The sequence below is a fragment of the Dermochelys coriacea genome, chromosome 3 (assembly GCF_009764565.3).
Source record: "Dermochelys coriacea isolate rDerCor1 chromosome 3, rDerCor1.pri.v4, whole genome shotgun sequence".
NCBI lineage: Eukaryota > Metazoa > Chordata > Testudines > Dermochelyidae > Dermochelys > Dermochelys coriacea.
The window spans coordinates 205,681,884-205,704,436 of NC_050070.1; the positions used below are offsets into that span (position 1 = coordinate 205,681,884).

Below are 22,553 nucleotides of genomic sequence, written 5' to 3' on the forward strand. Positions count from 1 at the left end.
CTTCCCCAAAGCCCTGCCCCGCTCGCTCCATCCCCCTCTCTATCACTCGCTCTCCCACACCCTCACTCACTTTCACTGGTCTGGGGTAGGGGATTGGGGTTCGGGATGGGGTGCGGGCTCTGGGCTAGAGCCAGAGTGTGTGGGGGAGACTCCAGGCTGAGCCTGGTGCAGGGGGTTGGGATGCAGGAGGGGGTGAGGGGTGCAAGCTCTGGGAAGGAGTTTGGATGCAGGAGGGAGCTCCGGGCTGGGGTAGAGTTTTGGGGTGACAGGGTGCTGGATCTGGGAGGGGGTTCAGGGATGGGGCAGGAGTTTGGGGTGCAGAAGGAGGTATGGTGTGCTGGCTCCAGGAGGGGCTCAGGGCTGGGAGTTGGGGTGCAGGCTCCTGCTGGGCAGCACTTACCTCAAGTGGCTCCTGGTCGGCGGCGCAGTGGGGCTAAGGCAGGCTCCCTACGTTTTCGGTGTAGACCAGACCCCATTAATTCTAGGGGCTTTGAGTCAGTTCTCTGAGAACAGAGGGAGCTGAGCACGAAGCAGGAGGGCAGAATTGAGCTCCTAACCATCAGGCTCTGGGAAGTGTTGGTGAACTTGGTTCACACAGTGCAGTTAGTGTAGGTGGGTGCCCTGGTACCATAGAACTGTCTAAAGGATGGCTTGAACAGCTAGATCCCAGGCATACAGCCCACAGGCCTGATTCTCCTCTCATTTACCTCAGTGTAAATCAGGAGGAACACTGTTGAAACTAGTGGAGTTATGCCAGTACAAAACTGGTGTGAGAACAGAATCTGGGCCCCCCAGTTCAATAACTGTATCTCTATAAGGTCCTTATGGCTGCCAGCACCATAGTATCTGAGCATCTCAGACTCTTTAATGTATTTATCCTCACAGCACCCCAGGAGATAGGGCAGTGCTGTTATCCCCATTGCACCGATGGGGAACAGAGGCACAGAGATGTTTGGTGTAGTGCTGCTGCTGCTGGTGACCTACGATACACAGGAGGTCAGACTAGATGATCTGGTGGTTCCTTCTGGCCTTAAGCTCCATGCCTCTACAACAGTGGTCCCAACTGTGGGGTGCGCCCTCCTAGGGGGCGCAGAGGAATGTTGGGGGGGCACGCAGCAGGGCCCAGGCCAGCCCCCACGGAGGGTTGGGAAGGGAGCACCATCCAGCCACAGCTCTGCTCCCCCCACCCCCTGCTCTGCCCACAATCCGGCCCCAGCCATAGCACCAATCCTCCCCCTGCTCCAGCACAGCTGTGCCCTCATTCCCTCTCTGCCCCCAGGCCAGCTCTGCCTCTAGCCCCAGCTCCTCCCCATCCCCAAACTCTTCTGCTGAGCCAACTGTGCAGTGATGGAGCGGGGGCATGGACAGATTCCATCACTGGTAATGGGGGGCATGACAGAAAAAGTTTGGGCACTGCTGCTCTACGACTTGCACACGGTCACGCGGGACGTCCGTGGTAGAGCAGGAACATGAACCTAGGTCTCTTGTGTCCCGGACTAACACGCTAACTACAGGCATCTCTTTCCTGCCCTGTATGTTATATATTGACTGTATATTGACTTGCACCTAAAAACACAGCTAACCCACCCCCCAAAGTAATTGATATACTGGCTTTCTGCAGTCATTTCTTGCTGTGAGTTGTAAGCAGATTTGCGGTATAATTTAATACTAATAACAAGATGTCACTATCTTAAATTAAGATATAGTTGTTCATAAAATAACACATTGTGATTAAGAGACAGGTAGTGGAATCTCTTTAATTATCTGAATGTAACGAGGAATTCTTAGAATAATAAATGTCAAGCACAGAACTGTAGGTAATGCCCTTTGGAAGCGAATTGAGAATGCCCTGAAAAATACCTTTGTGGCTCTCTTGGGTCTGAAGCCCTCCACATAATCACAAAAGAGAGGGAGTGGGTGAAACCCTGCTCCATTGAAGTCAGTGGCAAGACTCCCAGGTTTCTCTCAATGCCAGTTTCCCTTCATTGCCCCATTAGTGTGCCTCTGCCCTGATAGGGAGAGTAATTTTATTTCTGTGTCTGTTCCATCTTTTGTCTCTGTCTAATGAGACTGCCAATAAGGCAGTTTCTAGTGACACGTATAGTGTGGACCACTGAGAATTGTACAGTATCAAACAGCCAGCAGATGATAATCTTCAGCCACTAAACATCTCGGCTTCATTCAACTTGGTGATCCAGCGCTGAGAGTATCTGTAAACTCAGTTGGTAGCACATCAGACCTTTAATCTGAGGGTCCAAGGTAAAAGTCTCTGTTGAGGCATAAGTGCTTTAGAAAGGAAGGGTGAACGAGTAGCTAAGGCACAATACCGGGGATTGGGAGCTCGAGCTTTGATTCTCTGCTCTTTCATAGACTTCCTGTGTGATTTTGGGTTAGTCCCTTAATCTGCATCTCAGTTCCCCATCTGCAAAATGCGGTTAATAGAATTGCCCTACTTGACAGGGTGGTATTGAGGATAAATACATTAAAGATTGTAAAGTGCAGTATCTGAACACTACTCTGGTAATGGGGTCCCCCTATAAGTAGATAAGACCGATGAATAAACCATAACCAACCCCTTGTGCCATTCACCTTCCCATTTTTACACACTTGCCAGCATGACTAACACTTTCCAGTTCTACATCCAGAAGTTTCATAATATAATTTAATTGGTATAAAATAGCACCCAAGCATTAGAATGTCTCTGCAACTAGTAGCTGCCCTTCCATTTCACTGAGCTAAACCCTGGGGTTAGAGGGCAAAACAGAACAATGTGATAGTGCACTAACTGTTCAACTCTAGGGGTTCCAACTCTTCCTAAATACCAAGCGAAAGCATGTAATTAACGGATGGATCCCAGTATGCTATGAATCCAGGGGGTTGGTTTGGGCTTCTCTCTATTTTCATTTGTCATGGGTATAACATGCTGCATATACGTAGGAAAACGTAAGAGCTCTGGCATGAGACAATTCTGTACGTCTGTGTGTATTTGGGGGGTTCCATCTCTTTTCTGGACAACAATGTTGTTTCATTGGTGCCTTTCTTTGTGTGTAAAGAGAGATGAGCAAAGGGCCCTGAGATATTGCACTTGGCTTTGCTTCACCTTGCAAGTAAAACTCTGTGACATTTGTTATGGTTTGAAGGATCCATAAGAAATTTTTTAATTTTGTTCCCCTTCGTGTATTGGTTTTAATCCCCAAGTTACAACTGGAGTGCCAGATTTGAACAAGCCGAATAAAATTCAGCAGAAATGACTGAAACCATTTGGCCTGGTTTTCCATGGAATGCCTGCAAAGTGGAGTTTCACATGATTTCCACCCAAAATAATGCTTGCAAACCTGCTGCAAATTTGAGCTTTGCAGCATAAGTTTGGGCACAGGTCAGATTGCAGTCTACCGTATCACATTTGTTAACATTACAGTTTAGTTTACAGTGACCTGGCCTTCTTGCAGATATTGTATCACTGAGTCAAATCAAGTCGTTACCTCTTTCACAAATAGCTGTCAGGAAAAGCACCGATCATTTCATGTAGATATTTTAATTTTCTGCTTGGATTCACTGAGCAGCTGTGATTTCTCATCTTTGGACTGTTGGTTGGATTTGCGTAAGGCCATTAAGGACTGTTAATGATGTTTATCACCAATACAGCTGCCATTTATATTAGTGTGGTGTAAGTAGAATTAAACATCACTAATATTAGTAATTATTATTGCCAGTGCAATTAACGATCCTGAAACCTATCAGAAAGATGATGCTTTCTCAATGTACTGTCTATTATCTGTGCAGAAACAAAACTAGAACCAAGACAAAGTTATTGCAGTTTTGCTCGCACTCAACGTCAGAACTGCTGCGATACAATTGCAACTGAATGGTTATCAAACTAAACAGGTCTTGTGTCAGTTACTGACCTGCCTGAAAGTGATTTGAAAAGTCTTGTGTCTAACATTTTATTCCATGCTCCCTAGAAAAAGGGAGGATTTCCGGACAGGATTTAAGGCTTTTTGCATAATGAAATGATGCAGCTTTTTAACAACATTTGCTTCTTCATGGGGGGATTTAGCTGTATCCCATTTTAATATGGAGTTTGACATGCTGCAGTGTCTATATGAAGGATTCTGTAGGGCCATACAAAGGGACACGTCCCCTGTGGATCAGAATTCAGCTCTTCCTAAGCACTGCTGGCGGGCAAGGGCAAATCTAGATTTGCTGCCACATAGATTGTAAGCCCTTTGGGGTATGGGACCGCCTTTTTGTTCCATGTTTGTACACCCCCTAGCTCAGTGGGGTCTTGGGGTAGGACTGGAGGTACTAGGCATTATGGTAACACAAATAATAATGAGGATGGGAAAATCCATTTATTTATTCCATTTTTTCTCTCCAAGGAGGCATACAATTGTCACAGTTCCTTTCGCCCTCTCCATGGAGCTGCCCAGAGCCCAGCTCTGGTATTCAAGTTGTACTCTACCTCTCTGAATCTGGCCCTGGGACAGATTCGTTTTGGTCTACCAGTAATTCAGATTTGGGACCTCATCCAATGCCCACTGAAATTAATGGGAGTGTGTCCACTGGACTTTGGCTTGAGACTTTAATGCAAAGTAGGGCTTTCTCTACCCTCAGAAATTGCACCAGTTTAACGCAATCAGTGTCTAAATCGATTTGGGTAACTTCGTGCAGCCCCCCAGCACAGACACTCTTAAATGGGTTGAGGAGCGAATAATGTTATGTAGCTTAATTCGATTTGTTAGGGCTTTAGGTGCTGGTTGGTTGATACCACTTTCCACAGGACCTAGGCTTCTTAGAGGTCTGTCAGTCAAGCCCAACCCTGCCAGTCTGAAGCAGTAAGAGTATAGTCAGCTGTTTAAGTAAAAACTTAAATACTGCTTTCAGAGTAGCAGCCGTGTTAGTCTAGTGAGCTGTAGCTCACAAAAGCTTATGCTCTAATAAATCTGTTAGTCTCTAAAGTGCCACAAGTCCTCCTTTTTTTAAATACTGCTGCAATTCAAGGGAATTAGCAGATATCCACAGTAAATGCTGAGCAATACTATTACAGTATTCCCTTCCTAAAGGAGGTATGGACACACATTGTGGTTAATTTAACTATGCACTAAATGCAACTGCATGGGCAAACAGTTAAGCAGGTGCATTTTTGCATGCCGTTACTCAGTTTGCATACACGGTTGTGGTGTTGGGATGTGCAGTCCTTTTTCCTCGTACCACAATACCACAATTGCGATCAGCTGGTTCCCCCTCTGTTCAGAGAGCAGGCAGGTGGCTGGTTCTCAGCGAGATGCCCTCAGCTCTCAAACAAGTTTTCCTGACCCTCATCTCTGTGTTTCCCCCACCCCCGCTCCGGGATAGCTCTGGTCTGTTGACCTTCAAGGCAGGTTGCAATGTCTGTCTGTTTACATGGGCTGCTGCAGAGGCTGGGGTTTGGATCTGCCTGGAGAGAGGAATTCTGTGTGTTGTTGGATTCTGCCGGCTGTTAGGAGGTACAAGTGCTATTTAATTGAATTCTTGTCATTTGCACCGGGGGTGCCAACAGCTTGGATAGAGGCCCCTTCTTATTTAAATCAGACACACATTTTAAATGGACAACTGTGAGCCTGAGTTGCCTTAAAATCTGGCCCAGAACCTCCATCTCAGTTCATTCCTCACGGTGACACTGGCCAGCAATTAATCTTTTGACTTTCAACACTATGAAATCCTATTACAATATCCGAGGACTGATTAGAAGTTTCCATCAAAGATTTGAAGAAACATGATGGTCAGACATGCCACTGACGTGCCACCGTCTTCCACAGGGAGCTCCCTCCAGCTTTAAAGGGACATCCCTGGCTCCTAGAATAGCTCACACAAATCAGAAGTAACATGCAAGGAGATTCCCAATTTATATCTTGCCACAGCTAATTAAAGAGACTGATACTGTGTGTGCTCTCTGCAAATCGCAGGGCTTCGGAATGCTTGTAAATTACCATGGATAGCAAGCAATATGTCAGGCAGCATAGAAAGCATTTAGAAACCTGACCTCGGCCTCCAGCTGTGTGGCAGAAACGCAGCTTCACTGACTGCTCCCATGCAATTCAGATCGGAAAGGGAAAAGTGCAAAGAATGATCCTAACTTCTATGCTTCTGAGGTTCCTTTAGACCATTGTAATGCTTATTACGAGCTTATTAAGAGTACTGAACAGCTGAGCTAGCAGTATGTGACACAGCAGTGCCCTCTTTCCTTTCCTACTGTGTGCCGTTCTAACTTGTTCCCTCGCCTTTCCTGTATCCACTGCAGCGTGGATGTGTGGCACAATGGAGATACAACAGCAGCAAACCTTTCAGTATATCCCTTTCTGCATGTCTCTGGTACACTTTCCTTCATCTTTTCTTAAGAACCCGTTTGTTGATACAATTGCCTTTATATTTTTGCCTGCTATTAGCAGCATGGAAGTGGCTTGAATCTGGAATTTGTGTAAAAGAGCTATTCCATCATGGACAGTGGAAAAATATTATTATTATTTATTAAACATGTATAGTGCAGCAGTGCCTAGAGGACAACCAGATCGCAGCCCCTTTATGTTAGACCCTGTACAAACGTATAGTAAATGATAAGACATCCAAGTGGGCTGAGATGGGGATTGTGGGAGATGGGATAATATTCTTACCCAGAATCAGCACCACCTCCTATCCAATGGCATCTACTGGAATCAACTGCTGTTCATTTCACCACATGGCAAGCTTTCTCTTGGTCGTTTTCCTTTTATGTTTACAACTGCTTCTGCGTGCATCATACTGGCGATCAGTGTAAAGAATGAGTGAGAGGTGACTTTATAAATTAATTGTATTTAGAAAATAACTTCACCTACGCTGAGGGCTTCATTATGCAGTTGCACAAAGCCCTGGGCTGGGGGCAGTATGGAGTTGCACTGCCCAGTGAGGAGCAGCATGGGAGGCTGTGCATGGGACAGTTGGTAGCACATGGGGGCATGCAGACAGTGAACAGTCTGGCCCTACATGTCCAAAGCACTCATGCCATTGTTCCATCTTATTGCAGGTCAAGCCTGGGATTTTCAAAACCACCCAGTACCGGCCTAACTCTGCTCCCACTGAAATCAACTCCAGTGCAAGCAAAGTTAGGTGGTCCAACCCCAAACGATTAGCTGTCTGTAAGAATACCACAGCAGTGATCTAGCCACTCAAGTTAAGTCACCTTCAGGGAGAGCCTAGCGTTGTCTTTTATCCATAGCGTCAGGTAAGGAAACATTTTGCTGACTGCGCCTCAGTTTTACAGTTTTCAGAGGGGTAGCCGTGTCAGTCTGTATCAGCAAAAAGAACAAGGAGTCCTTGTGGCACCTGAAAGATCGTGGATTTTAAAAGTTTTCTTTAAATGAAAAGTGCCCTGCTAGTCACTCTAAGTGCAAAGCAGATTAAAACTGTCACTCTAGTCACATTAAAGAATGGACAGTGCAAAGGAAGCTACCATATTGTTTGTGACAAAGGAAAGGCTGCTCAGCAGATGAATACTAAGAAAATGGTTCAGAGAACTATAATATTATGCCTAGCACCTTCTGTCCAAGGATCCCCAGGCACTTTCCACGCATTAATGACTTAACCTAACAGCATCCCTATGTGAGGTGGGGATAGTTACCCCTGGTGTACAGATAGGGATTCTGTGGACCAGGCACTTTCCCAAGATCACTTAGCTGGTCAGTAGAAGAGTCAGGAATAGAACTCAGAGCATATGGATTCCAGTCTTATTGCTTATGTGATGGCTCATGGCTGCCATCATGGCCAGCATGCTGGGCACTGAACTGGGGACTTCCAGAGCTAAAAGCACGAGCTGCTGCAGCTTGAGCTAAAAAAGGGCACAGCACCAGCTGAGGCAGTAACAGATTCACAGCCTCTGTGGGTGAGGTACAAACCAATCAATGGGTTACATTTAACCACTAGATTAAACTCTCTCCTGAGAGCAGAGTTTGGGCTGCCAGCATGGCTTCTTATGTAATCTTGGGGTGAAATTCTGGCCCCACTGAAGTCAGTGGAAAAACACCAATTGACTTCAGTGAGCCAGGATATCACTCTTGGAGCGCAACACAGTAGGAAATCCATGAGGATTGCTTATGTTAAAGCTAATTTAAATTACATAAAATCTAGAATGTTCTAGAACAGCCCTTGAAACAGCTCTCAAAGTCTCCATCTTTTCTCCAAACTCCATCCTGCTGAGCAGTGGTTTCAATGTCATAGAGTGCCAGCAAGGTAAACTTCTTCTGGAGAATCAGCAACGTTCACTGAGAGTCACCATGGAAAGACATAGTGACAGCTATGGAGACTCTGAAATGGAGACGAACAATGTTCTGAAAATCCAGTGTCCGTGTTGGTGATTTATCTGTGTAAGCTTTTGCAATTAATCACTGTAAGGTTTTGCCTTTAATTTTGGAGCCCGTTTGGCCAAGAATTCCTGCCCCTCAGCATTAAGAAATTAAGTTATAGATTTTGGTACCTAGAAAATCTAAGCTCTGTGTCAAGGCATTAATAGAGAAATCAGATTATAAGGCTAGCTTTCAAAGCTCAGGATTTCAAGTCAGTATTTACCAACAATCGTACTGCATAAGAAAGGCAATGCAAGAAAAGGAGACGAACAACTGGAACATTTCTGAGTGAAAAATGTGTGTCGTACATTCACACAAAGAACTTGGATAAGCTTGTAATATTTGATACAGTGTAAACCAACACCTGTTTCATCTAGCAGATTAAACAGTAAAAATACTCTTATTCACCAAAGCGTGTGCACGTGTCGGTACAGCTTTATAGACTTTTGGTAGCAGAAGCGGCATGCACAAATATCCCGTATATGAATATTAGCTTTAGATAAAGTATTACAGCTTGCATCAGAGATTCTGTAGTGATTTGCCCCATTTCCTGGAATTGGCTATGCTACTGGGCCAGATTCTCTGGGTGCAGCAGAGGAGGGGACTGTCAGAGTCCCTGTGGGCTGCTCTAAACTGCACCCACTGACTATGGTCCATAAAGGACTGTGCTCCATCTAGGGATTGCCAGTTCACCTGCCTACCCTTTTGATCCCTTCTTCACCCTGATACATCTTTTGTGCCTAGAGATTTGGGGAGGATGCTAATTATGTGAGCTCTACCCATTAGTAATTCCCCTATGCCAGGGTAATCCCAGCATGGAAATTAGGCGCAGTCTCCATTCTTAGTACCCCCTAAACCAGTAGAGGAACAGAGCGGAGCAAATCTGGCCTATTATTTGTATAAGGAATCCACAGTGAACAATCTCTTGCTTTTCCTTTTGTATACCCTTGTAGTTTTTGTATGGTCAACTGAAGTTCTTGCTAGTAGCAAAGCTGTCAGTAACTGGTTATCATTTTCATCCTTTTAGACTCTCTCTAGTTACGAGGTGTGTACCTTTCATTTAGAGACAATCGGGAATTTTGCAACAAAAATTTTTCATCAAAAAACACCAATTCGCAAAGTTTGTTATAGCAAAACAGGGTTGGTTTCAGTTAATCTCCCAAATTGAAAAATTGCATTTTTTGAGCTTTTGGAAATGTTTTGTTTTGACATTTTAAAAACAAAATATTCTGGTTTTCCACTTCAAAACGACTTTGGGTTTTGAAATTTAAAGTGATTAGAGTGAAAAAAAAAGGTTTTATTAAAAGGGAGAAAATAGTCCCGATCAAAACAAACATTTAGGAAATTATCATATAAAATGTTTCAATTGACCCAAACTGAATTTTTTTTTCCATTTTTTCAGTTTGTGGAAATTGATTTTAACTTTGTCCTGATTCAGGGAGGGAACATTTTTTTTGAACTCCCCAAAATACTGGTAGGACTGGAAGACAGTTTCCTCCAAGCTCTACTTGCATTACTTACATTTGCTGTGTGTCACTTTGAAATGCTTATTACTAAATATTCTTGGGCTGAGCTGTTCCAACACAGAGCTGCTGCTTGTCATTTTCAAAGTCTACCAGATATTTTGTTGTTTCTCTGCTTACCTTACCATTCCTTCTAACAGCTGAAATTCAATGTCATCCCATTCATGAGACAGCTCTGACAGGTGTGAGGCTCTAGTGGTTAGTAACCTAAGGGCTAACTACCAGCCACTGCATTCTGCACCACAAACACCTCACTGCCATGTAAGCTTTCAGTGCTACACACAGGGCTGACGGGTCCAGTGGAAACCAAAATATGTTTCAGACATGGAGCTAGCTGCAAATTGGACGACAAGTCTGGCCAGCTTTCTTCTTGAGAATGCCGGGGGCTGGCAAGAGGGTTTTCTGCCCCAGCTGGGAGGAAAGGAGTAGTCAGGAAGAGTGATGGAGGGGCATGTCTAAATAGAGGAGACAGAGGGCCGTGTGGGTAATACACTGGAATGAGAGTCATAAGCCTTGGCGTAAGGTGCTGACTCACCACAGACTGTGTAACTTGGGCAAGTAATTTACTCTCTCTGCCTCAGTTCCCCATCTCTAAAATGGGGATAATAACGCTTCCTTGGGCTGTTCATATTGTGTGCTCTTTGGGCCAGGGACTCTCCTACTGTGGGTATGGGTACCGCACCTAGCACATTAGGGAATGATCTTAATTAGGCCTCTTAGGGTACACATCTCTAGTGCAATTAAACAACCGCAGCTAGCCCAGATCAGATGACTCAGGCTCACTGGGCCTGATCTACAGGACTAAAAATTGCAGTGTAGGCATTTGGGCTTGGGCTGGATCCCAGGCTCCTGGACCACATGGGCCTGGGCCCCAGCCCAAGCCCAAACATCTACAGGGCAATGTTTAGCCCCTCAGCCCTGTAAGCCTGAGTCACCTGACCCGGGCCAGCTGTGGCTATGTGCGCGGGTCTTTTTTTCCAGTGTAGACATGCCCTTAGTGTTACTGTAATATATATACAATGATAGTACTTGCAGGTAAGGATTGGTGGGAGAGTTTTCTGCGATCCAGAGATCTTGAGCACTCTACAGCTAACAGCATGATAGCAGCAATGGCTGAGTTTACACAATCATCAGCACAAGATGAACCAGAGGAAGGGGGATTTTTGTAGCCCTTTCAAGTGCAGCTCTGCTCTAGGGAGTAGCTTTGCAAAGACAGCACTGGTGGGTTCGACATCTCTTCTGTTTCAATGATTTCCATATCTGATTGCTCAGTGTAGGAATAAAAGAACAGATTGCCCATTGGCCCTCCAGTCTGAGCCTGGGCTCTGAGAGATCTTTGCTCTTTCTGGCTCATGCATCTACATTAGTATAATAAAGATGTTGCCATCAGTTACACCTGTGTCCCTCTGTTGTCCCCGTTCTTCTCTCAGTGGGGATGCACGGGTGTAACTGGCAGAATTTGAAGAAAATGAGGCTTCACAGATGGCCTCACAACTGGAATTTAGTTAAATACTGTAGCCAAACAGGCTCCCCATTCTCCGATGAGTTAACAGGTGCTTGTCAGACTTACTAGCCTGGCTACCAAGCATACTGTGGCTCTTGGGGATTTGGGGTAACCCCTGATGACCTTCCTAAAGCTCGTGGGTTGGGGAAAGCCCACAATGAGCCTAAGGCATGGAAGAGTCCTAAGGATCATTTGGAATTCCTCCTTCCAATAAGTCTTTAGCAGCGTCTAGGGAGCAGGTTGGGGGCATTTCCCTCTGTTCTGTGGACCTACCAAGGTCTGCAGGATGAGAGAACCTTCAGCCTTTGGAAGGAGACGGTCAGAGCCCCTTGTGAGCCTTTCGGTGGGAAAGATCACTTTTTTTCCTTCACCCAGTTGGCGAGCCTCCCTAGTGATTGGTTTACAGGTTGAAATCTATGTCCATGAGAATTCATTTTGAATTTTAGGTGTAGTCTCCAGTACTCGTGTGTTTTGCTTTACTAGTATCTGCAATGCTTGTGATCCCTAGTAACGCCCCCAGTTCAGGAGTTAATAACTTGTGCAATTAAAGTAAAATTAACTAAACATTAGTGCTGTGCATTAGATCTCAGCTAGGGGAGCCCAGTAGACTAAATGTTTTCTCACTCTCTCTCTCTCTCAACTTGCTTTCATTCTTTCTCCTCCGACAAAGGGGAAAATGTTCGCAGACTTCTTCGAGACATTCTCCCTATGGGAAGTGTGTGTGCCCATGCACTCTTGATCAGAGATTTTGTCAGCAGTGTCCAGTGCATTTGAGGACTTGACAGTAATAATTAAGACTTGGAGAGTCTTGTCACTGGCTGGATGTAGGGTCTTCCTTTCTTGCTAAATACATTCTTTCTCCCCTCCCCTGCAAGTGACTCTTCAATGTGTCTCCTGCGACTCTTGGCAGCAAATGATATTAAAACACCATGTGATTTAATTATTAACCAATCTAAGTTATTAACCAATCAGGATGCTTTTACTATGTTATTAACCAATTGCAGCTGATAAAATAATAATACTTGGTCAGTCATTTTGCTGTGAGGATTTTATATATATAATTTTATATAATTTCCCCTGTCATACTGTTTAAATATGAATACATAGTACTATAGTAAATGAAACAGTGAACTCACACTACCGTGGATCTTTTGGGTAATGTTGATCACTAATTTTGCTTCTGAACCATTGAGGTCTGAGTATCACTGGTCTAAAGGTTCAAGATAAATAACTACGTTTTAGAGACAAGACAAGAAAAGAAAAAAATGGTATTTCCTGTTTTCCTTTTTCTAGAGTGTTTTCCTCTCCGCGTCATTTCTATCCTTACTCTCACTGTTGCTCGCCAAAGATTTCTTCACCGTGGGACGTTTGGTCTTGCTGAGCCAGATATGGGTTTCAGGAGCATTTGTAATCAGTCCCCATAGGGCAACTTTTCCATGCTGGGTGGACTGACAACTTGATGCTTATATTGGTTTGGTTACTATGGTTGCAGTGCATAACTTAAATGGCAACACCAGGAATTAAGTTGTCTCTTGGATACATTAAGATGTATGTGTCAGTATGTGAAAGGTTTAAAAATGTAACTAACAGCCTTTACATTTTCCACAGTAACTCTTTAGGGATTGACCATAAAGAGACAAGGAGAGTGATATATTTTTACTAAGTAATCTGTAATGTCGTAGTTACAGTTCGACCAAACCCTATAATGAAATTCTTCATCTCACAGAGAAATATAGGGCCAGATTCTCTCCCCCATCCCAATCCCATTGCACTGCTCCAGCAGCACAAAGGACACTGAATTTGGCCATATATGGCCTGCTGAGAATTCGCCTGGGGTCAAGGGGTTCTCATCAGGCATAAATCTGCTGTAACCTATGCCATCCCCACCCCCAACCCAGATGGAGGGGAATCTCAGCTTTACTTTGCAATAGCAGCATAGATGTGCCATGACCTATGTGAAATATGAACTCCTCGTACAAGCCCAATTCCTTATATAGGTCTCACTCAACTTGGCATCAGAAGCTAGGTACTTTCCAGCTCTAAAAGCATCAGCAGTCTGCCATCAGGTACATGTTTGTAATCCCATTTGAGATAATAGGGTTGTTCAGGTGTGATGCAGGGCAGAATCTGACCATCTGTGGGATAGCACGGCTGTATATGAAGGTCGATTTTGACCTTCAGGATTGTTATTACATATAATGATGCATGATTCAGTTGATGATCTTTCAGATCCCAGTCTGAACTAGACCCATGAAGCTTACATAAGGAGTTCACAGAAAAATCTATGTGAATCAGCTGATACAGGGTATTATCCCTGTATAGTGATCATTCATTAAATGGAGGTTCCATGGCAAACAACATACTTCTTTATTTGGGAAATGATAGAAATGTTACAACATCTCTAAGTAACGCGAATGATTATAGGATAAAATGTCCAGCCCTGATTCTGCCCACCACAGCACACAGGATGATATACAGCATCATAAGAACAAAGTTAAATAGAAGGAATGTAATTTTATAAAATGCTTGTAAAAATAAAAACACAAAATCAAAAACCCAACAAAAAAGACTATCTAGGATCCTAAATATGGATTTAGGAGCATTCCTCTAGGCACCTAAATTTGAGTATTTCAATCATAACCTACAGACATGCTGAGACAGACCTTCAACTGGTGTAAATCTAATCTGGCCCACCAACCGCATGGGCCTGAATCTCATTTCAAATAAAGGTTCTTTATGCGGCTCTGGCAGTATAAAGCGACGTGAACATGAGCATAAATTACACTTACACCTACTTAAAAAGTCACAATTTAAAGAGGCCTTAGCATATGACATTTCAAACAATGTGTTTTGCTAGCAGTCTGGAAAATGCTGGTAATATATGGGTTAATACCAGAGAACTCTGGGGACCTGTTTTATTTCAGCTTTCTGAAACGGGACCCTTTATATAGATAACGTGGAATGAAAATGAAGCTACTGTTGATTTGATTGAATTCTTGCACAAGCATGAGGATGTGGCTGGAAAACGTATTTATAAAGATAAAGCCAGATCCTCAGCTGGTGTAAATTGGCCCAGCTCCATTGATTTCACCAGAGCAGTGCTGCTGTACACCAGCGGAGGATCTGGCCCAGAAAGTTTGAAGTGCACTCGAGAAATGGAAAATAAAGATTTGAGGATACAGTTTAACTGTGGGGACGTCCTAGGGCTGTGGAAAAAATAGAGCAGAGTTTAGCAGATTGTAGATGTTACAGCCCCGTGACAACTTTTAATCTGCCCTTTTGAGACTATTAGCTAATGAAGTCAAGGACTGAATTACTCAGTGGCCTTTCTTTTCTACAGTCCTAGTTCCTGTCTAAATTGGCCCACAGTGACCCAAATTCCTTCCAATTTCTCTGGCTTTGAAAGGTATTGAGTGAAAGGAACTATGCAACAATCCTGTTTTATCCTCTATTGAACGTGTATTGCATGTCCTTTTATTCTTAAGGCTTGTCTTCATGGCACTGCTAGCTTGAGGTATAACTTGAGTACAGCCCTTAATGCAACTCCTGTCCACACAGTGAAATCTCTAGCTTAAGGTAGATGGTGTGTTAGACTTAAGTAGCTGGCCCGTGGGGGATGTGGGGAGGGTTTGAAGCTCAAATGCTGCTGATGCTGGAATGAATAATACAGAGGGGACAGTGGGCTGCTAATAATGAAGGCTGAAAATCACAGGCCATGAGTCTGGTGCAGAAACAGCAAATTTTAACACTCACCGCAACTGTCAAATCATGCTGCAACTCTTTCGAAATGCTACTTGCAAATTTGCCCCAGCCACCGCTCCATCATTGCCCATTAGGGGCAGGGATGGAGGAGAGTGGGGCCAGGAACCCGTGTGGGTCAGGGTCAGGCTCTCCAGGGGCTCACCCCACTCAGTACTCCAGCTCTGTGGGCCTCGCACTTCACCCAGGAGCAGTTCTGCCTCTGTCACGTGGCATGGGCCAGGCCTGCTGAACAGCAGTGGTTCCTGCACAACCTTGAGGACTTTGCCTTCCATAGCTGCCTGGCCACATTGCAGGATGGGCTCAGGGAGGGCCAGGTGGGGGTTGGGGCGTGTATCTCCAACAGAGCACAGGGCTATGCCAGCCCCACACAGGGCCTCCAGCCGTCTGAGCTGGGGCCAGCTCTAGGATGTGGGGGCTCAGCCCCACCCCCACCCCACCCTAGCTACTGGAGAAATAGGAGGATAGCCAGCCCCTGTTGGAAGGTAAAGGACCCAACCTCTAGTCAGTTACAAAACAAGTGTTTAAGTCCTGCACCCTCATACACACACACACACACACACACACACATTAGCACCCCAATCTGCAACTTTAACAAACAGTGGCAGCAACTTTTGAACCAAAATATCACAACTTTCTGACGGCCATACTAATAACACAAACACTGTGGGGGTATATCTACATCACAGTGTAAGGTGTGATTGTAGCACAGGTAGGCCTGCCCATGCCTAATCTAGCCAGCACCAGTAACAATAGCAGTGAAGATGTGATAGCGTGGACTTCAGCGCAGGCTAGCAATCTGTGAATACTCAGGGCCTGATTCTTATTTTCACTGTGTCTCTTTACATTACTGTGGTGGGCAAAAGGGCATAGACTGGGTGTAGATTGCAGTTACAAGGCCCCTTTATACTGCCTGAATGGTGCAAAGAGGCCTTTGTGTAAATTAGAATCATGCCCTACATCTTCTGGAACATTTCTTGGGCCAGCAGGCTGCAAAATGCCCAATGTTCTAAGGGTTAATCTTTGACAATGTGGGGAAACAGTTACACTTCAATCTTCTGTGAAAATAAGGGTTTTTACAGATAATGAAAAGTGAAAATGAAATTTCTTTTGGTTGATTGAATTCATGAAGAAACATGACTCAGGGATGTGGATGGAAACCATATTTTATTAAGGGAATGTCTGATGTACCCTCTAGAAATGGAAAATAAGGATTTAAGGAGACAGATTAGTTATGGGACTGTGGAAAAAATAATCATAGTTAAATTTTAGCTGATTGAAGAAGTTAACAGCTGTATGAGCATTTGTCATTCATCCTATCAGTGCTCTTAGTTAATAAAGTCAAGAACTAAATTAGCCTTCTGTCTTTTAGGATCATGGTCGTCTCTGACATATATATTTTAATAATGTTGGTGCATTGTGTACTGTACACAGAATGGCCACCTCTCCCAATTTTATTCATAGATTTTAAGGCCAGAAGAGAGCATTAGAAAGGTGCTAGCTCCTCCCAAAGTGGGCAGGCAGAAAGCAAGACCATGTCTGTGGAGTGAAGGCTTCCTCTAACAATGTCTATCAGAATTATCCCTGCACTTGTACAGCGATGCCCCGCTTCCATCACAGGCCTGTGTCTCATGGCCTTTGGAAGTTCAAATAATCCCTTCTCATGGTTCTAAAATTGAATGCAACCACTTCAGTGCAGTGGTTCCCATTTAAAGTCAACATTTGCCAGCAGTGACCACAGCACGAGACAGGGAAATACTGCAGTGTGAGATAACTATTGACAAATGTTGCCTTTTTCATGACAGCCACTGTGCATGCATATTGCAGAATTTTCCTAAGGAGAACTCAAAATAGAGCAATTGCAATTGCTAGTCTTTATCTTGTGTTAGAAGTTTAAATAACCATCCAGTCCATGTCCAAGGTTCAGGAGAATGGATGGACTATGAAAGCTAAAATACCAATAGCGTAGTCAAAAAAGTGAGGGCCTTATGTTATAGGGATAATTCCACTGATTTTTGCCCTTGGTCTGTAATTCTTATTGTGACAGAGTTCTGCTGCTTTAAATGTAAGCCTTCCAAAAAGGAGATTCTGAATATAAGACTCAGTAGTATATCTGATCCTTTCCCAAGTATGTTATCCGGTGCGACCTAGCTAAAGAAAGGCTTTTCTCTTTCTGAGAACTATTATAAAAATATTCTCAATGATCTTTCATACAGTTTGAAAATGTGTGTGTTGCTCGAGAATTGAATCTTAAATTCAACCACTTTCTAAGATAAAAGAAAAGGAGTACTTGTGCATCCGATGAAGTGAGCTGTAGCTCACGAAAGCTTATGCTCAAATAAATTTGTTAGTCTCTAAGGTGCCACAAGTACTCCTTTTCTTCTTTCTAAAATAAGTAATCCCTACTCTAAGGACTTGATCTAGATATTTCCAGATTAACTCATCCAGTTGTTCTCCAGTTCGCCGTTCCAGGCCAATGGGGGCTGCGGGAAGCAACATGGGCCAAGGGATCAAAAATATCATCTCATAACTTCTGAGTTGTTATGCTTGATTAGATCACCTAGTTTGATCTTCTGTATAACACAGGCCAGAGAATTTCACCCAGTTACCCCTTCACTGAGCTCTGTGATTTGTCTGAGCGTTAAAAATGTGTGCCTTATTTCTAATTGGAATTTGTCTAGCTTTAATGTTTTAGGTGTCTTCTAATTTATCTCTGTAGCCAGGCACTTTGCAGACTTAATTAGGTTTAATTCAGAGACCAACGCAGTTACCTACAAGCTAATATCCCTGCAAACTTAGCTCCCAATTCTGCAATCTGCTCTCTGATGGAAAACAAACTGCTGCATCTCATGGAGCTCCATTGAAATCAATGAGATTCCACATAGTCTGTATCTGTAGCAAATTTTCACTGTTACTGTATCCTATATACTAATATGGAGCACCTATTGATATGGTATACAGTAGTCATTTCATATACATGACCTTGTCATCAGCAAATCATTGCAGGATGATACAAAGTTGGGAAGCATTGTCAATACAGAGGAGGATCAGAATATTATACAGGAATAACTGGATGACCTTGAAGACTGGAGTCACAGAAATGAGATGAAATTCAATAGTAAGGTCATGCACTTAGGATCTAATAATAAAAATTTCTCCCACAAGCTGGGGCAAGAGAGGAGAAGAAAGGCCTGGGTGTGTTGGTCGAACACAGGATCACCATGAGCCACCAACATGACGCAATGGTGGAAAAGGCAAATATGATCCTAGGATGTATCAGGCGAGGCATTTCCAGTACAGACAGAGGAGTAATGCCATTGTACGTGGCACTGGTAAGATCTCAACTGGAATGCTGTGTACAGCTCTAGTCACCCATGTTCAGGAGAAATTAATTCAAGCAAACAGATGCAGAAGAGCTACTAGGATGGCCAGGGGAATGGAGAGTTGATCTTATGAGACTGGAAAAACATAGTTTGTTTAACCTAGAAAGAAGAAGGCTGATAGGGGAATAGGATTGGTCTCCGTAAACACTAGGGAGGGTGAAGAGCTATTTAAGCTAAAAAAATATATATATTTTGGCACAAGAACAAATGGGCCAGGGACAAATTGAGGCTGGAAATTAGAAGAAGGTTTCTACCCATCAGAGGCATGAGTTTCTAGAACAGCCTCCCAATAGGAATTGTGGGGGCAAACAACTTAATTAGTTTTAAGAGCAAGCTAAACAAATTTATGAGTGTGCTTGTTTGTCCTGATTGCTTGTGATCGTAGGTGGCAGGGCTCAACAGCCCTCAGGCTCACTTCCAGTTTACGCTTTCTGTTCTTAAAAGCTCATGTTTCAGCCAGACATCTGGAGGGATCAAGATGAGATCCCCCTCACCCCCCCCCCAGAAATACAGTATACTCTGGGTTGGGTCTCCGTCCTCTGAATCATTAGAGATGGCCATGTTGGAGATGGGACACTGGACGGGGCCAGTGCTGTGATGGGGCACCAAGCATTCTGTCCCTAGGGCGCTTGGCTGGCTGGTTCTCACGCACATGTTCAGGGTCTAAGTGGTCACGATGTGTGGGGTCAGGAAGGAATTCTCCCCCATGTTAGGTTGGCAGTGACCTTGGGGGTGGGGGAGAGGTTTTACCTTCCTTTGCAGCATGGGTTGTAAATCACTTGTCAGGATTATCTGGATGTATCTCATTCAGTCAGCTCCCTGCCACTGGGGGGAACTCAGGCATTGGTGCAACATAGTCCCTCTTATTCTCTGCCTGTGGCACATAGTAGTGTAGTCTCCTGTAGGCTGTAACAGTTTGGTCTAATTTTGGTTGTTGGGTGGTGATGGCCTGTGATATACAGGATGTCAGACTAAATCATCTGGTGTTCCATTTGGCCTTAAACTCTGACTTTCATGACTTCTGTTTTCCTGCCCTACTCAAAGTAATTATACACAGCCTTACAAGAGACTACTTAAGTATCTAAGTGTTTAGGAAAAGTAATCTTTATGTTATATTGTACTAGATATGCACTAAGAGGCAGAGTGAAGGTTATGTTACTTTAGCATTTCCTGATTTTTCAGAGCTTAACTTTGTGACCTTAACACAGTATTTTGTATGAAATTTCCTACTTTTTTTTTTTTTTGAGAGAGAGAGAGAGAGAGAGATGTATTTAAAAAGTTGGGAAAAAAAACATGAAAAGAGAGTTGCATCTCCAGAACTTCAAACTCTGTTGGTTTGCAAACATTTGTGAAGAATGGTTGTGATTTTCAAAGTGTCTAAATGACTTTTAGAAGTACAAATCAGATTGACTGTCACTGATCATTGTGCTCCTGAATCCCATTGACTTTCACTGTGTCTTGTGTGCCTAAATTACTTGCACTCTTTTGAAAATCCTATCTAGAGTGTGTAACTAGTTGACTGTTGTGCACCAATCGTGTGTGTCTGAAGGAGTTTGACAACACACCACCAACATGCCCATCGTGGTGCACTTTCAGAGGTCTACAAAAGGCAGCCCCTCTCCACACTGTGCTGCATCTCAGATGCATTGAAGCAGAACTACTTTTGTGGGCTCTTCACAAAATGACAAGTACTTAGTAAGTCCTCTGTGCTTCAGCTCATCCCTCTGTCAGAGGGGTATAGTAATGCTTGCCTTCCTCACAGCTCTCTTATGAAGTTAAATTAATTAATGTTTGTGAATGCTTGGAGATCCTAGGGTGGGAGGTGCTTTCTGTACAGTGTTAGTCTCCGTTTCTCAATCTGTGGATCACATCCCAAAACCGGGGGGGGGGGGGGGAAGCAGAACATTTCAAAAGGTTCACGTGACGGCTCCGGTCCCTCAGAATTGGCTTGGCTGAGCTCCCTACTCTGGGTTTTGCGATCTGCAGGGTTACAGCACCACTCAGATTTGGCCCAGCCATCCCTCAGTCAGGAAGATGCGGGGGGAATTGGGTCCAACTTGAGTGAGTAGCATTGTGATTCCATGCACCATGTCACAACTGTGCTCTCACAGACTTGGCACAGCTGCCCTCCGACACAAGGGAGTTCAAGACCAAATCTAAGCAGCACTGCAGCCACAAAGGTTGCAACACCCAGAGTGAGGAGCCAAGCCTGGCCAGCCCTACAGGACCAGGAACTGCAGGAGCCGCCGCTGCGGGATGACTACAGGATGGGATCTGCAACAAAGACCCCCAGGTCTCCTGCCCCGCCCCCTAGGGCCAGGACCCAACACCTCACCTCCAGCCTATTTACTGGGTTGCAACAGGCCCTCAACTTTGACAAATGGATCCTGAGCCCGAAAAGTTTGAGAAGCTCTCGTGTAAATGGCTCTGCAAAGTGGAAGGCAGCAGAGAACCAGGGCTCCCTGCATCCTCCCAGTTTTCTATCTGTATTCCTTTCCATTTAAAATATAAACATTCCCTGTGTTTCGCCTTTAAAATCGGATCTTGTGTGGTGCTGAGCCCGTCACACAAGGTGTCGAAAGCTCTCTCAGGGGGCTTGCAGGGTTTTTAACAGAAGATCAGTACCTCAAAGGATTGGGCCCTCAATCTCTCCACCACCCACCTGTTTTACAGGACTCTAGAACTGTGGCTTTCTCCTAACCAAATGATTTGGGCCCAAGTTCTGCTTTCAGTTACAGCTATTAAAAAACCTTCTGACACACAGGGATGATTAGACCTGCCTAGAAGTAACTGAGGGCAAAATGTGACCATGGATAAGCAATGCAAGTGCTGTCCATTACCATTACTTTGCCACCTTTAGGTGCCAGAGATTCAGTCTCACCTCTGGCCTTTTTGTGCCTCTGGACAGCGGTCTCAGAAATGCAGTGGATTCCTAAACTTGGATTTCTCATATCACATGCTAATGTATGGGGCCAGCTTGCACTATGAAATGACAGTCCATTTTTGACACAGAGAACTTGTGATGATGAGAGCCTGGCTCACTCCTCATTTTTGCGTATTTTCTCAGGTGGTTGCACTGTCGTCATGGAGTCTGCTGCGAGATTCAATCTACTACACACTGTCTGTTGTTGCACTCATTGTGGTAAGTTTTTGAAGGCTATTATAATGGTGCTTCTGCTCAGGAAACCTAAGTGTGTCCTATGGTCCTCATCAGGATTGTCACTGGGGGCAGATTAAGACGTAGGCACTATGATCTTGTGCCTTGGCTCCAGGAGTCATGTCACAGCCAAACCTCAATTACAAAAAACAACAACAACAACAACAAAAAAGCTGCTTCTAGCCTTCCTGGTTGTGGAGGAAAGCTTAAAAACACAACACAGATGTAATTGATACAGCCATGCTTGCTTGAGTCTGCAGAAAGCATGAAACAATTGTTCTGAAAGGAGTAAACAGCCCCATTCATCTCAATGGGGTGGTAACTCTGAAACCCACAATACATCTGTACTGCAGCTGGGAGAGAGCCTCCCAGCCGGGTAGACAGACTTGTGTTAGTGGGGCTCACATTAGCCCACTGAAAATAGCTGTGTGGATGTTGGGGCACCAGTGGAGGCTTGGGCTTGCCACCCAATCTCAGACCCCCCATACCCTCAGAAATGCACGAGCACAAGTCCTGCTAGCACAAGTCTGTCTACCCAGGCTGGGAGGCTTGTTCCCCGCTGCAGTGTAGACATACTCCCAGAGGTCTGGCCTCCAGTCAGGCCATGGAGTGGATGCTTAATCCTGTTTCGTTCCTTATGTGGGGAGAGGATGGAAGGATCTGTGCATTTCCTACCTCAAATCTGAGTCATTCCCTCCCCCCCCCCCGCCCCACATCCCCTTGGTCCTCTGGCTCTGCTACCAAGAAGCCCTCCATACTCAAGAAGGGTCATGCTTTGCCCCAGTGGTTAGGAAATCAATTCATGAATACAAAATGTTACTATAAGTCATATACATGTACACAGATGCATGGGATTTAGTGGGTACTAGTGGC

At 44.4% G+C, this 22,553-nt stretch overlaps 1 protein-coding gene across 2 annotated transcripts in view; it reads left to right on the plus strand.

The window, feature by feature from the left end:
• SLC24A3 (solute carrier family 24 member 3) overlaps positions 1-22,553 on the plus strand; it is a 343,630-nt gene that overhangs the window by 267,899 nt on the left and 53,178 nt on the right. For both annotated transcript variants that reach the window (XM_038397467.2, XM_038397466.2), the window contains exon 7: positions 21,591-21,665. In XM_038397467.2, the coding sequence (XP_038253395.2) occupies positions 21,591-21,665 (75 nt within the window). The remainder of the gene's footprint in view (positions 1-21,590; positions 21,666-22,553) is intronic.